The sequence below is a fragment of the Pseudorca crassidens genome, chromosome 7, assembly GCF_039906515.1.
Source record: "Pseudorca crassidens isolate mPseCra1 chromosome 7, mPseCra1.hap1, whole genome shotgun sequence".
In the NCBI taxonomy this organism is placed as follows: domain Eukaryota; kingdom Metazoa; phylum Chordata; class Mammalia; order Artiodactyla; family Delphinidae; genus Pseudorca; species Pseudorca crassidens.
The window spans coordinates 10,222,944-10,237,597 of NC_090302.1; the positions used below are offsets into that span (position 1 = coordinate 10,222,944).

A 14,654-nucleotide genomic window follows, 5' to 3' on the forward strand; every position below is an offset into this window, starting at 1 on the left:
ACGGCTTCAGGAGTTGCAGGGCCGTAGAACAAAATTTTAAAACCATGTCTCTGATGATGATCTCTCCCCCTCCCTTTCTGAGAAGGGAACGTGGGGCAGGGTTTATTCCACATAAGAGATCTGCACCTTGATTTTGCTCTGCTCGTTTTGACTTTTATAAATGTCAAAACAAGAAGCAGAAGGGGAAAAAAACACTACCAGCAACCACGGTGTAAGTACTTTTCTTCTCTCAGGGAACTATAGAAATGTCCAGATCTTTAACATTTAATGACCAAATTGGAGGGAAGAGTGTAACTGGGTAATCTATTTTAAGTGAAATGTAATAAAATTGGTCTCCTGATACATTCTCGCCCTCCTGAAATCATCTAGACCTGGACGTCCAGAGTCAATTGGGCTTATGACGTTATGCCTAATTGAAATACGGTGTTCCTGAAATATGTCTAATGACAAATTCCAGCGTTCGATTAATAAAAAATGCCAATTGTTCGTCTTTTCCAAAGACCACACGGTAATGACCAGGGTTAAGCAACTGAACTGCAGTGTCTCCTTCAGACAGCAGGCGAGACTCTTCCGTAGTCTGTCCAGTCTCCTGCCTTTGTCTGACTGCTGTTTGGGATTTCTTTATTCATAAAGTAAAATAGAGATGAATGGAGTGTGTGGCAGAACTAATCACTAGGATTTTGTTTGTTTTCTTTTTTAATTTTAAATTTGGTCTGACTGTGGTCATTGTGTTCTTTTGATTTTTGTTTTTTAATTTAGCTGTTTCTTTTATCTGCCTTATCTTATGGCCTACTAAGTTTTCTCACATTATATTTTAAAATTTCTAAGTGTGATCCATAGGGTGAAATATGTTAATTCTGGTTGTCTTTTCTGTTTCAGTATGAACTCTTGATTGTTTTAATTATTTCTTATATTTTTACTTCGTTTTGCTTTTTTTCACTTTGAGCCTGACCTTTAAACTGTGGCCTAAAAATTAATTAGTTTTAAGATTCCATCTGGGGTCCACTCTGGAAGGATATTGAAGGGTTTTGTTTCATTTCATGAACAGATTCCTCGATTTTCAATAAAAGGAAAAAGAGAGCATCTAGCCAAAACCTTTGTGTCAGGCTGGGCACCTTCTGCTTGGTGATACCAGGAGAGCAATTGCTGTGTGTTTCCGCAGTTATCCCAGGACACTCTCGATCCCTGGCATTACCTTGGTTCTCCTAACACCTTTGCTCCCAGTCACTGCACAGTGTGTTATGTCTTTCACAGCTCTGAAAATGAAACCTGAAGTCCCTGTAGTTAATGTTCTGGATTCCTGTTAGAAAGTCTTTGTTACATAAAGTGCACACCCAGTGCTCTCTCTCCATCGGTGGAGAAGCAGTGACCTCCACAGCCTGAAGCCAGACTCCAAGACTTGAACTTGGAATGTTTAATGTGAAGGATCCTTTGATCTTCCTGTGACTTCCTTTAAATACCGTATGGATAATTATTTAGTGTCAGAGAATTATTTAGTAAGAGAGAGAGATTTTTCCTATTTTTAGTGTGCAAGAGTTTTCCAGATCAGAAACTCTTCATTGGTAGCCTAGGTATTTAGGCATAGGTGATGTTACAGCTTTATCTGTCCAACCCAGATCTTCTAATGCAAAACAAAACAAAACAGAGACCACTGATCAAAATTGTTTAAATGAACCTTATCTCATAGTAACTATATTTCATTAACAAAATGTAGATAAACTCTATATTGTATCTGTGTTATATCTAAGGAGGTAAGCTTCTTAATACCTTTTTATATGGTTTTTGATTGTTCCCCCTCCCCGGCTCCAACCCCAGCTCACCCACCTGGGAAACCAGACTGCAACTTCTCTGTGCCATTTGGAATCTCCTTATGTCTGTCTTAGGAAGCCTATGGCATTCCCCAAAGCCCTAGAAAGAGCACATGTTCATGCAATTTAGGATTTATAAGACAGGTCAAATGATTACACTGAAATCACTTACACCTTGTACTTCTTGTGGCTTCTTTTTTGTCCTCCCCTTGGCCTTACAGGTATCTCTGGAGACAAAGTAGAGATAGACCCAGTTACGAATCAGAAAGCCAGCACTAAGTTTTGGATTAAGCAGAAACCCCTCTCAGTCGATTCTGACCTGCTCTGTGCCTGTGACCTTGCTGAAGAAAAAAGCCCCAGTGAGTAGTCCCTTTTATTTATGTCTCCTTCCGCTCTTCCTCCCTTCCCTTCTGCCTGCTGGGTACCAGGAGAATATATTGCCACTGTGTCCTTTTTTCCTTGGGTCTGTTTAATTCATTACCAGAAATTTCTTTTAATTAAATGGGATTGTATTACGGTGCCCAGAGCCTGACATGGGCCCCTGTTCTGTTCAGTCTTGACGGCAGTAGAGAACCTCACAGTGGTTCCTGACCTCAGTAGCCCCCCGCTGAGGGCTGGGGGCACAGGGGCAGATTCCTGACGGGAATCTGCACTCACCAGAGCCCTCATTTCACTTTGTGCTCCTTTCCCCTTCCCGTTTGGGTACTGGACCTGTCAGACCTGGACCTGCCTTCCTTCCTTGCCAGATCGAGGGAAGCTGGAGGATTTCCTGTGGTGGCTGAAGACTAGATTTAGATATCCATCATGCCAGAGGTGTCATCACCCTCCAGATTATTGGCAGCTGCATGACCTACCAGCTAGTAATTAAACTCCTGCCTGGTCCTGCAGAAGAGATCACTGCTGGGTTGGCATTCCTCTGTTTAAATTATCAAAGTAGATATAATCTGGGTGTATATTTTAGCATATTATATTTTTGCAGTTAAGTAATTGAGTGTAGGCTTTAGATTAATCATTTTTAGGGCTTCAGTCCCATCAAGAGGCAGAAAGGACACAGATTGCAGTGATATTCCTCCATGGAAGAAAGGATTTGTTAGTTGCCTGGAGAAGGCTAGAAGACAGTGGTTCTCAAATCCAGTGCGTTACCAGCACTGCCTGCAGAGCCTGTTTAGAACGCAGCCACCCAGGACCCACACCAGTAGGTTCTGATTTAGTAACTTGCAGTGTGACCTAATAAGCACCCAATTTGTGTTAATCCCCTTTATTCCAGTGTCTGCTAAATTGGGGAACAAATATAAGGAATGACATACTTAAAAGGAACAGTAACAAATCTAAAGGCCAGCAAGGGTCTATAATACGGCTCACATTTTTGAGATGAAACTGATTAAACAGGGGCTTAAAGAACAAAAACTCGGCCTGCGGACTGGGCACATATGCCACTTGGCCTCATTTATGGTTGGGTATTTAATTGTTTTGTCAAATCCAGCAGTGCTGGGCTACATGGTCTCCTCTTTTCAACTCATTAGCCTACAGCTTAGCAAGAAGGGAGAACATAGTGGTGCAGGGGAAAGGAGTAAAGCCATGCCCACCTCACTTCCCACCATTCCTGTCATCCCAGTGAGGCCTCGATGGCTTGCAGAGGCAAGATGGTTGCCAGAAGGAGTGGTGAGAAAATCGCCTGCTACTCTTGGGCCCTTGCCCCAAGGCGGCCAGATTCCGTCTGCCTTTAGATAAACATCTTCTTCCTAATCCTCTCACTCCAGCCAGTCAACCAGTAAAAATTTCATTGTTCCAGCATCTTTCTTCCCAAGAACTCAGAATGCTTTGAAAAGTAACATTTTATAAATTCTCCATGTCTCTGAGAAATGAAAGGCAATCACTTACACATTGCATAGGGGGATAAACTGGAGTGGAGAGGTTAGAGAAAGAGCTAGAAATAGGATTCAGATTTCCCTTACATTCACACCAAGACACTCACTGTGTCCAGGGAGGGCTGTGATTCAGGCACCAAACGGTAAAGGATGTAACACACCCAACCTAGGAGGGAATGAAACAGATGCACAGCTACCACCTTTCTGTTGCCTCTTAAGGTCATTCAGTCAAAAAGTAATGTAATTATCACACATCTGTGAGAGCGAGGCCAAGTTCCAAGCATTAGGGATCCAGAGCAGATGTGGGCCCCACCATTTCAATACGACTGTATTGACAGTCGAACAGGAGAGTCTTTTGTCGTATTCTTAGACCCACTGAACGGTTCTGTGTAAAAACCGCACATGTAGGTTTTATAGAGGTTTCCCCCCTCTCACTCTGGCCCCAGAGATCTAGAACTGTGACACTTTCCTGAACAGAGAGGCACACTGCCTGCCCCAGTGAGATACTTCTGAGTCCCCGTCCCCAGCACAGCACTTTCAGACCTTGTCCCTCAAAGCTCTGGGTTCTCAGGGGCCAGGGTGTGTGTGTGTGTGTGTGTATGTAGGGCAGAGTTGGGCATGAGGCCTCCCCTTCAAACAAAGGATTCTGCATTTAATCCCTACCAATTTGGGGATCCTGCACTTAAAAAGTCAATTGATAAAAAGGATTTTGCTGTTTTCAAAAAATGTTTGAAAGTTGCAGGCGCACAGAATAAAATTCAGACTCCTCAGCTCAGCCTTTACAGATCTTGACTCCTCCAAGCTCATAGCCCATAATTTCTCATCCTGAACTTGAGCTGTGGTCACTGTGACCACAGTGGTCACTGTGAACTACTGGCACACGAACACACCTTGAATTTTGTGCTTCCGCTTTTCGCATTGCCAGGAATACACCTCCACCCTGACCCTCTCTTTAATTCATGGACACCTCAGTTTCCTCACACCCGGCCCACTCATTTTTCAAGATCCAGCTCCAGTGTCAGACTCTCTCTGTAATTTTGCCCCCAGGTGTTTGCACACACCTCTGGTAAAGCAGCTCACACACTGAGCTGTGTTTATTTGAGGTCTGACCCTGTCTCCCACCCCCATCTCCATGCTGAACTCATTGACCAGAGACTGGTTTCTGTATTTTCGTTCCCTAGCACAGTGCCTGCAGGGTTGTCCTCAGTGAATGTCTTGAAATAGAACTTAATGAGGCCAGAATTGAGAAACCGAAAGTTATTCAACATAATTTATGTTGTAAAGTGCCCAAAACAAAGATGTATTAAATGAATCAGCTTGATGCTATTATTTTTTTTATGATTTCCAGTATCTTCATCAAATTAATTCATTGACTTAATCTAAAAAGTTCATCTTCAAGAACATCATCAGACCACAGAATTAATCTATGCGGCTTCTTCTTCTCCTTCTTTTTTTAAAGGATTAATGGTAACCCTTTTTATCTTTTGTGTCTGTTGAACCTTAGAAAAAACTTATTTTAACAGCACTAAAGAAATGAAAGTCACTATATTTCATAAGTTTAGCCTGTGATCTTTATCAGCATAGTGATGTATGTTTGTAGTTGAGTTTACGTCAAAAATTCTTGGGGCCTTCTTAAATGAATTATGGCAAAGAGAGAGAGTCTAGAAGTAGATAAGGTTTTTGATTTCTGCAGTATATTTCCTTTTTCATGTTTTTATCTCTCATAACACAAGTGTCTTGCCGAAGACTAGAACGTGTGACCAACTGGAATAATTTAGTTGTGAAAACAGAGCAGACATGTTATTAAACAGCCTTCTTTACAAAAAGGCATTAACTGTTGGGAGGATAATGAAGTTGTCCCCAGTCTTACTTGAGACATGTTTGTCAGAATTTTGAACAGAAAAGAAACGGTTTTTAAAACCTCAAATATGGCCAGTTTGCAGTGTTTATTGAAAAAGCCGCTGTCAAACCATTAATTTGGTCGTCATAAAGAACACAACTCAAGTTTAATTGATGCTGTATCCAAAAAGTATGTGAATAGCTGACTTGGCAAAGGGACTGAGCATTAGAGCGCCTGCAGTGAAACACGTAATTACATATATTGTGGAATCAGAAAGACCCAGACTCTGAAGCCATACTCCATAAATAGCAATTCTATGGCTCTCTTTCCTTCCCCTAACTTCTACCTCACAGGCCGTGTTCTCATAGGGAAGATTTATTGCTCTGTCCCTGTGAGTGTTTAAGACCTGGAACTTAATGACTAAATAGATACATGCCTTTAAAAAAACTGTACATATAAATATGGACTCTTACAAAAGTTAGTTGAGAAAATCAGTGTGTCAACGGCCCTGAGAAATTAAGAACACATTCTGCCTTAATAGATTAAAAAAAAAAAAAAAAAAAAGCTGTACGCTGCCATTATTATTCAAATCAGTGATTTCTAAGTCTGATTTTGCCACTCCTTAGGATATCTTTTGCTGTTTGAAGGATGTCACAAACCTCTAAAAGATGAATTAATTCTAATTTCATTTTAACTGAACAAAGACGTATACATCATATAGGAGAATGTTTCCATCAGAAACGACCATGGTTAAATTGTCTCAGAAATAATTCTCCATCCTTATACAGGTCTAGATGTAGGCTTTAAATGCAGTGGACACTCTTTTTAAGTACTAGCCTCAAATTCCAACACTGAAACAAAAGAAAGGGACCTTTCTATGAAATTAGCACCCGTCGGGGACTCCTGGGCTGTATTTAAATAAAGTACCAGACTTAAGCGTGCCAGGTGTGGTTTTATCGTAAGAAGGTCGTGCAGGTTTAGAGTCTTTAAAGGAAGCAGCCTATCATTAAGAAATCATATAATAAAGTAGCTGTCGTCTTTATAGCTGAAAAGAGCTCTGTATCTCAATTAAGTATAGATGATCTAAAATCTTAAGGAAGTAACGTAATAGAGGTAACCTGATTACATTCTCTTGCAATAGTATAATTTAAAGGAAATCGGATTCTGTTGATGCTGGTTGTGTTGGTGGGGGGGTTGTTTGTTTGTTTTTTTTGGTCCAAAACACTGTTTGGATTCAGGGCAGGAGCTCTTTGAGATTGTGAGTTAACCACAACTGCAGGAGACTCTTAAGCCCTCTGTGAATAGAACCTGCTTGATATTTGAGATGAGATTCAGTTAAGGTTATGAGTTAAATTAGCTGGGTTTATTGGTGACCTCCCACTTAAATGAATCTTTCTTTTCATAAGTACTTGACAAGATCTGTAAAGTAGTGTATTTAATCTACTAATTAAATTAAAGCTACTGAATAATGATTTGTCCACATTGATTTCGCTTAAATAGAAAAGACCAGCATTGTTGTGATCTTCAGCAACCTTAATGGCCGAGCCAGTTAGACACAAAGGCCTCTTGTGTTTTATAGGTCAGAAGGACATAGGTAAGCCCAGGCTGTAATTGAATTGCCTGCACTGCACCCTGCAGTTGCAGATTTCCTTTGCCTTCCCGTTCCATTGTTGCACTGGGGCTTAAGAGAATGTTAACGTGGTAATAGGCACAGGGCCTTCCCCATTATACGTCTTGCTATCGAGCGGTTCTGCATGACTAGTTAAAGAAGATGGCAAGAAGATTAATGAAAGCAGGGCTAATACAGAAGGGGGTACTTTTGCAAGACTTCTACCGAGGAGATATTAGAGCTGAACCAGAGCTTGGCTTTTTCTTTATCCTGTGACCTTTGAACCTGCCTTACTGTTGAGAGCTGCCAGGGAAGTCGACATTTTGATTGATGTTGGTACACGAGTCAGTCTTTCCCATTGAATTCCACATCTGCACGAAAATAGCTTTTCCAGCAGAATTCGTACTGGCTACAAGTGATAGCCAAATTGATGGCCGAAATGCTTTTATGTCGTTTGCATTTAAACCTAAAGGTATTTGATGGTTTAATTCAGTATCCAGTTTTCATAGATTATAAGCATTCACTTATATGTTTTTTTTTTTTTTTTTTTCTTTTTGCGGTACGCGGGCCTCTCACTATTGTGGTCTCTCCCGTTGCGGAGCACAGGCTCCGGACGCGCAGGCCCAGCGGCCATGGCTCACGGACGCAGCCTTTCCACGGCATGTGGGATCTTCCCGGACCGGGGCACGAACCCGTGTCCCCTGCATCGGCAGGCAGACTCTCAACCACTGCGCCACCGGGGAAGCCCCACTTATATGTTCTTAATGGGTTTATCAACTCATGGTGAAAGACCAGTATTAAAGAGTATTCAAAGATTTGCAAACAGAGCTCCAAGGAGGCTTTATGGAGGAGTAAAAGCAGTCATCAAACAAACCCTTCACCATTCTTAGAAAAGAAAGATCAGTCAGTCTGAGGGCCCAGGCAAACTGACTTGGAGGTTTTTGTAAATAAAGCGAAGTGTGTGTTTTTGGAAAGCTTTCCATGGGGGCGTCTGAGACCTTGCCTCCGCACCCCACCTGAGCCCCAGCTTAGAGGCTGTCTTGATCCATCCAGATGCTGGGTTCCCTGACCTTGACCTTGGGACACTAGCATTCCATCGGAAAGGGATTGTTATGGTCTGCTTATAAGACAATCCAGTGCAGGCACGAACCTCTTCATTTGTTCTCACTAATTTTGTTACGTTGTTTGTGGAGCTGCAGGCCTCTAGCATGTGTGCATGTGTCTGTGTGCGCATCCCCCACCCCTTCTCCCAACAAAGGAGATCAGGGAGACTGGGAAAAGGACTCAGGTTTTGTACTGAAATCAACTTGGGCACATCACAGCCCATACACTGAATCCTCTGACCACCTGATTGCTTTTCTGCTTACTTGACAGGGGTAATTCCAGCAGAGAACACACACACACACACACACACACACACGTTGACGTGACAGGTATTCCAGTTCCTAGAGGAGAGGTACCCAGGAATTTTGTCGTATTCTCTAGATGCTCGTGAGAATGTGTGAGAGGGAAATGAGGGTGAGCATTCAGCTACCGCTGGGTGAAAGAGCTGTACCCCGAGGTGGGTGGGCGGGTGAGTGTCCACGGCCGTGCTGGCGTACTCTGTGCCTCATGAGGTGCTTGCATTTATACTCACATCCTGAGGTTCTGTCGACTCCCAGGGGGTCCAGGCACTTCAGACATCAGGTGGGCAAGCTATGCTGTGTTTTTATTCTCTGACAAGGACTTATTTCATAAGTTCCAGATCAAATACGGTAGGTACTGCTCGATTACAGAGCACAGCAGACTCTAACGTGTTAAATGCCCCAGTTATTGAATTGCCTTTTCACAAGGGTACTCTGGAGCACAGTCAGGAGCAGGCAGAGCCTCGTCCTTCTAACAGATACGTTTCCCAGCCCTATTAAAAGGGGTCTTCATCTGTCCTGTCAAAGGGAGTCTGCTGGGGTTTTCTAGTTTAATTACACTATCCAATTAAAACTCCTTGCTGCATTTGGATGCGCCTCTCCTTGGGCCTGAGCGGAGATGACATTTACAAGGCTCGCCTTTCAAGCAGACAATAGTGTGATTGATGAGGTGCACGTTCAGTGAAGGAGGCGAGTGCCTGTGGAAGTGCCGCTTAGTGCATTTTGATTTATTTATCATCTTCTTCCAAAACAAGGGAGCTGCTGGGAGATGGGTTCTAGGCAACAGGGGGGCCACCTCAGTTTTTCCAAGTGTGTGGGAGGGAAAGAAAGACCTGGCGTGTGCCACAGGATAAAGGTGGAGAAACACTGTAAGCGTGAGGCCAGCTTGCATCATCGAATGCCAGACTGCATTCTCAGGTTCTCTGACCCAGTTTGGTTTACAGTAACCTCAAGCTGTGATCTGCTGTTAAATAGGCCATCACTGTGTTTCAGGGAACAGTTGCTGCGGCTGGATAACACTGGCCAGACCCCTGAGAACTTAGCCTGTGGGAGCCAACTCAGCATGTGTCCCGTTGACTGACCTGGTCATTATTAACTGACACCTGACGTTTGCACTGGACATGCCTAGTTATGCTCCCAGCTGCATCCTCCAGCAGTCCGGCAGCTTCTGTCCAGGGGCTACAGTCAGTGCTCAGTGACTCTTTCTCTCACTCTGCCTGAACTACACTGAACATTTAAAAGTTGCTTCTAGGGACTTCCCTGGTGGTCCAGTGGTTAAGACTTCGCCCTTCAACGCAGGGGGTACAAGTTTGATCCCTGGTTGGGGAGCTAAGAGCCCACATGGCTTGCGGCCAAAAAAACATAAAACAGAAGCAGTATTGTAACAAATTCAATAAAGACTTTAAAAATGGTCCACATCATGGGACCTCCCTGGTGGCGCAGTGGTTAAGAATCCGCCTGCCATCGCAGGGGACACGGGTTTGAGCCCTGGTCCGGGAAGATCCCACATGCCGCAGAGCAACTAAGCCCATGCACCACAATTACTGAGCCTGCGCTCTAGAGCCTGCGAGCTGCAACTACTGGGCCCGCATGTCACAACTACTGAAGCCCGCACACCTAGAGCCCGTGCTCCGCAGCAAAGAGAAGCCACCGTAATGAGAAGCCCGTGCCCCGCAACGAAGAGTAGCCCCCGCTCGCCACAACTAGAAAAGGCCTGCATGCGGCAACGAAGACCCAACGCAGCAAAAAAATAATACATTAAATAAAATTTTTTTTAAAAGTTTCCTTCAATTAAAAAAAATGGTCCACATCAACAAAATTTAAAATGTAAAATAAAAGTTGCTTTTGGAATTTGGAATCGGCCAAGAGCAAGTGAGGCTCTAACAAAGAGATACGGAGGCACATTGGAGAACTTCTCAAAGTTGTAGTGAAAAGGCAAACCCAGCAACTTGTTCTTAACCTTCTATTCTGTGTACCCTCAGCATATGATAGATGGGACCACTGTGCTTGTCTCTGTAGTTCCTGGAAAAGAGGTGTTTAGTACAATGTGTGGTCTCTGGAAGGGTCAACATTCTGAATTTAGGAGGCAGGCAGTTCTACTCTGAGCCCTAGACGGATGATAAAAACCTTCCCATATTCATTATCAGGTACTACAGTTGCTCATGGGAGCTGTTGGGGTCATGTTTGCTCACTGCATGACATATAAGAATGTCTATGTTTATGAAGAAAATTGGCTGGTACTGAGACACTCAGTGGGTTTTCTTACATTCTGTGTAACCTTTCTTCATTTTTCCCTAAGACTTACTAATAAATGAGAAAGAATTTCCTTGTGTTGATTGGAATATTGATATCTGTTAGAGTAGAAAGCATTTCGGGGGTATCATCTTTTTATCCTCCTGGGAGAAGCCTTCTTTTTGCTATTAAATTTTCACTTAATTGTTGACTTGGGCCTTATAGACCCATAATAACAAAACAGTTATGTAGGTATAATGGAAAGTTTACAGACATTTACATTTTCCTAGATTTTAATTACCATTTCCTCAAATTCTTTTTTTTTTTTTTTCTTGGTTGTAACATCAGAAGAGATCCGAATTGAGAAGAGGGTAAGGGCAGAGATTGTTTCCTACTGAAGAAATCTGTGTGAAGATTTCTCAGCTGGATAAATGATTGGAAGAATCTGTTTCCCTTACCTCCTGCCAAGCTCCAAACTGTGTTTTCGTAATAAATAAATGGAGTGCTTAGATTTTAAGTTATTCTTGTAGACATGGAAAAAGTAAGCCATTCTTTCATTAAATTCAAAATATGTATTGCTTACAAGACTCCCATAGGCAACTTCCAGGACAGGGTAGCTGTACCCAGATTAGCCCTTCTATCATAAATGACTGGAAAACTGCACAAAATATAAGAAACTGTTTGCAGACATTGAAAAACAGGCAGTACGGGACAGTGAGCCCTGAGAGAAGGGCAGCAAATGAGCTGAGACCTACTATCACTTCAGCTTTCTTCCAGGGTTTCCCAAGGAGAGCATAGCAGTCTCACTGACCTGGGAGACACAGATCAGAGTTGGGGGAACTGAAATTCAGCAACTGAAATTAGCAAAATTAAGTATGGAGAGGAGGGAGCCCTACTGAGAATGAGCTCTAGGAAGATGCCTTTTAATCTTCTGTTGTATACTAAGCTGTGTGTGCCTCCTGTGGGATCTCACAAGTCTGGTCAAAGAACAACTACTGGGGAGCTATAAACTAAAGTTCTGGCCAGAACTCTAGTTCATAGCTCCCCAGTAGTTGAAGCATCCAGGACATTTACTAATAACTCTGGAAAGGCCATATCTTAGGAGCAAGGCTACACTAGCCCTAGATTAAAGACTGCCTTAATTCTTAATAAAGTTTTAAACGGATTCCTGAAAGGATCAAACTGTTCCACATGTAAATTAACTGACTGCCAGAACAAAGCCCAATATTAGCTAAAAGATGATGACAAAATGCAAACATCCCACACTCGAACGTTCATAGTGTCCAACTTTCAATAAAAAATTATGAGACATGGAAAGAAGCAGGAAAAAAATGTGTCCTGTAACCAGCAGAAAAATCAGTCAATAGAAGCAGAGTCAGAAATGGCAGGGATGATAGAATTGGCAGATAAGTACTTAAAAATTCATATTGTAAATATGTTCAAAGACTTAATAACTCAAAAAGAAGAGAAATGGAAACTTTAAAAAGAACCAAATGAAAATTCTAGAGCTAAGAAATACAGTACCTGAATCAAAAAATTCACTGATGGGAGCAAATCAGGAAGATTAGGAAAAAAGGTCAGAGGGTTAGTTATCTATTACCACATGACAAATTGTCCCAAAACTCAATGTCTTAAAACAACAATAACATTTATTTTCTTACAGCTTTGTGGGTCAGGAATCCAGCACAGCTTAGCTGGGTCCTCTAGCACAGGGTCTCTCACCAGGCTGCAGTCAGACTGTCAGCTGGAGCCAGCAAGTGTTCTGACATACATGTAGTTGGAGTCTCAGGGAAGGTAGAGAAAACTGTTCCAGATTTGATTTAAAATATCAATCCACCAATCTTGGAAGTCTAAAGAAGGCCAAACAGGATAAATACAGAGAAAACCACATCAAGGCACATCATAATCAAATTGCAGAAAACCAATGATAAAGAGAAAACTCTTATGAGCATCCAGAGAAACCAAGATAAGAAGTATTGCTGACTTCTCACCAGAAATAATGCGATCCAGAAGACAATGGAGTCAACCTAGAATTCTATACTTAGTGAAAATATCCTTCAGAAATGAAGGTGAAATGAAGACATTTCCAGACATTCCAAAAATAAAAGAATTTGTTGCCATTAAACCTTTACTATAAGAAATATTGAAGGCTGGAGGGGAAAAAAAATACCAGATAGAAACCCAGATCTACCCAAAGAAATCAAGTGTACTCAAAATGTCACCATTAGCAACTATACAGAATGAACAAAGAAAAAGGAAATAAGTGAGACCTCTTTGAGTGGGGATAGACAAACTCTGGCCCATAGGCTAAATCCAGCCCACCACCTATTTTTGTATGGCCTAGGCACTAAGAATAGTTTTTAACATGTGAATATTTGCAATTGATTTGATGATATGGAACATTAACTTTGAACTCCATTTAAGTGAAATGTTATCCACCCCCCCCAAAAAAAATATGTCCTTCTCAGAAGTAACCTGTAGTAACCCCAGAAAATACATTTGATGATTATATTTTGAATTTTGTCAGTTAAAAAATGTAGAAATTCTTTTTCTCTTGTTATATAAGTATCTATAAAATATCCTTAATTTTGCCTCTTGGCTCTCTTAGCCTGTCTGGAAAAGTTTGTTTATCTTGGAGAGTGAGAGCAAAAAGACAAGGGAATCTACCATGTGCCAGGCAGTGTCCCAAGTGCTTTATATGCACTACTTAATTCTTTTTTTTTTTTTAACATCTTTATTGGGGTATAATTGCTTTACAATGGTGTGTTAGTTTCTGCTTTATAACAAAGTGAATCAGTTATACATATACATATATATGTTCCCATCACTACTTAATTCTTGAAACAACCCTCTGAGGTTTATATTCATTTATTTTAGAAGTCTCAGATTGTTGATTTTTATCCTAGGATTACTTAATCTTAGCAACAACTCTGTGAGACAGATATTATTCCCATTTTATAAATGAGGAAACTGGGGCTCAGAGAAGTTATGTAACTTGCCTAAAGTTATATATAAATGGTAACAGAGGTTTATATTCTTCCCTCTGCCACTGACACAAAGCCAAGTCACTTAAACTTCTGTGCTTTTTGGATGGAAGAGTATCCCTAGCCCCAACTCAGTCTATGAAGTCCTATTCCTCAACCCATTTTAACCCTGCTTCGTTATCTGGTTTCTCTTCCTAAAGGATATTAAGTGCAGAAAAATAGAAGGTGGAAAAAGAATTACAGAACTTAATAATAGAGACAGTAGGAAGTTAAAACTGACGAGAGTTGACCAAAAATGAAACAAAACAAAAACTGTTAAAAATCAGTCCAAGAACTCAAAAAGCACAGTAGTATGGTAATAGGGAACTTACTACTATAATGTGGAACTTAATATTTAGTGGTGATATGTAGAGCCTTTTGCAACTCTGAAGAAATCATGATATTCAGTACTTGTAAAGATGGACATGATAGCACGGTATTTATTTTCCTTATACTCTAATACAGGAGGAAATTTTATCATATGGATTTTTTTTAATTTTATTTATTTTTTTAATTTATTTTTGGCTGTGTTGGGTCTTCGTTGCTGTGCGCGGGCTCTCTCCAGTTGCAGTGAGCAGGGGCTACTCTTCGTTGCGGTGCACGGGCTTCTCATTGCCGTGGCTTCTCTCGTTGTGAAGCACGGGCTCTAGGCGTGCGGGCTTCAGTAGTTGTGGCACACAGGCTCAGTAGTTGTGGCTTGCGGGCTCTAGAGCACAGGCTCAGTAGCTGTGGTGCACGGGCTTAGTTGCTCCGTGACATGTGGGATCTTCCTGGACCAGGGCTCGAACCCATGTCCCCTGAATTGGCAGGCGGATTCTTAACCACTGTGCCACCAGGAAAGTCCGATTTAATAGTTTTTACACTTCTCAGT

The 14,654-nt window shown here is 41.8% G+C and overlaps 1 protein-coding gene across 2 annotated transcripts in view; it reads left to right on the forward strand.

Annotated features, from left to right (window-relative positions):
- Nucleotides 1–14,654, forward strand: part of MAPKAP1 (MAPK associated protein 1) — a 236,967-nt gene that overhangs the window by 208,609 nt on the left and 13,704 nt on the right. For both annotated transcript variants that reach the window (XM_067743307.1, XM_067743308.1), the window contains one exon: nt 2,030–2,167. In XM_067743307.1, coding sequence (XP_067599408.1) covers nt 2,030–2,167 — 138 coding nt within the window. The remainder of the gene's footprint in view (nt 1–2,029; nt 2,168–14,654) is intronic.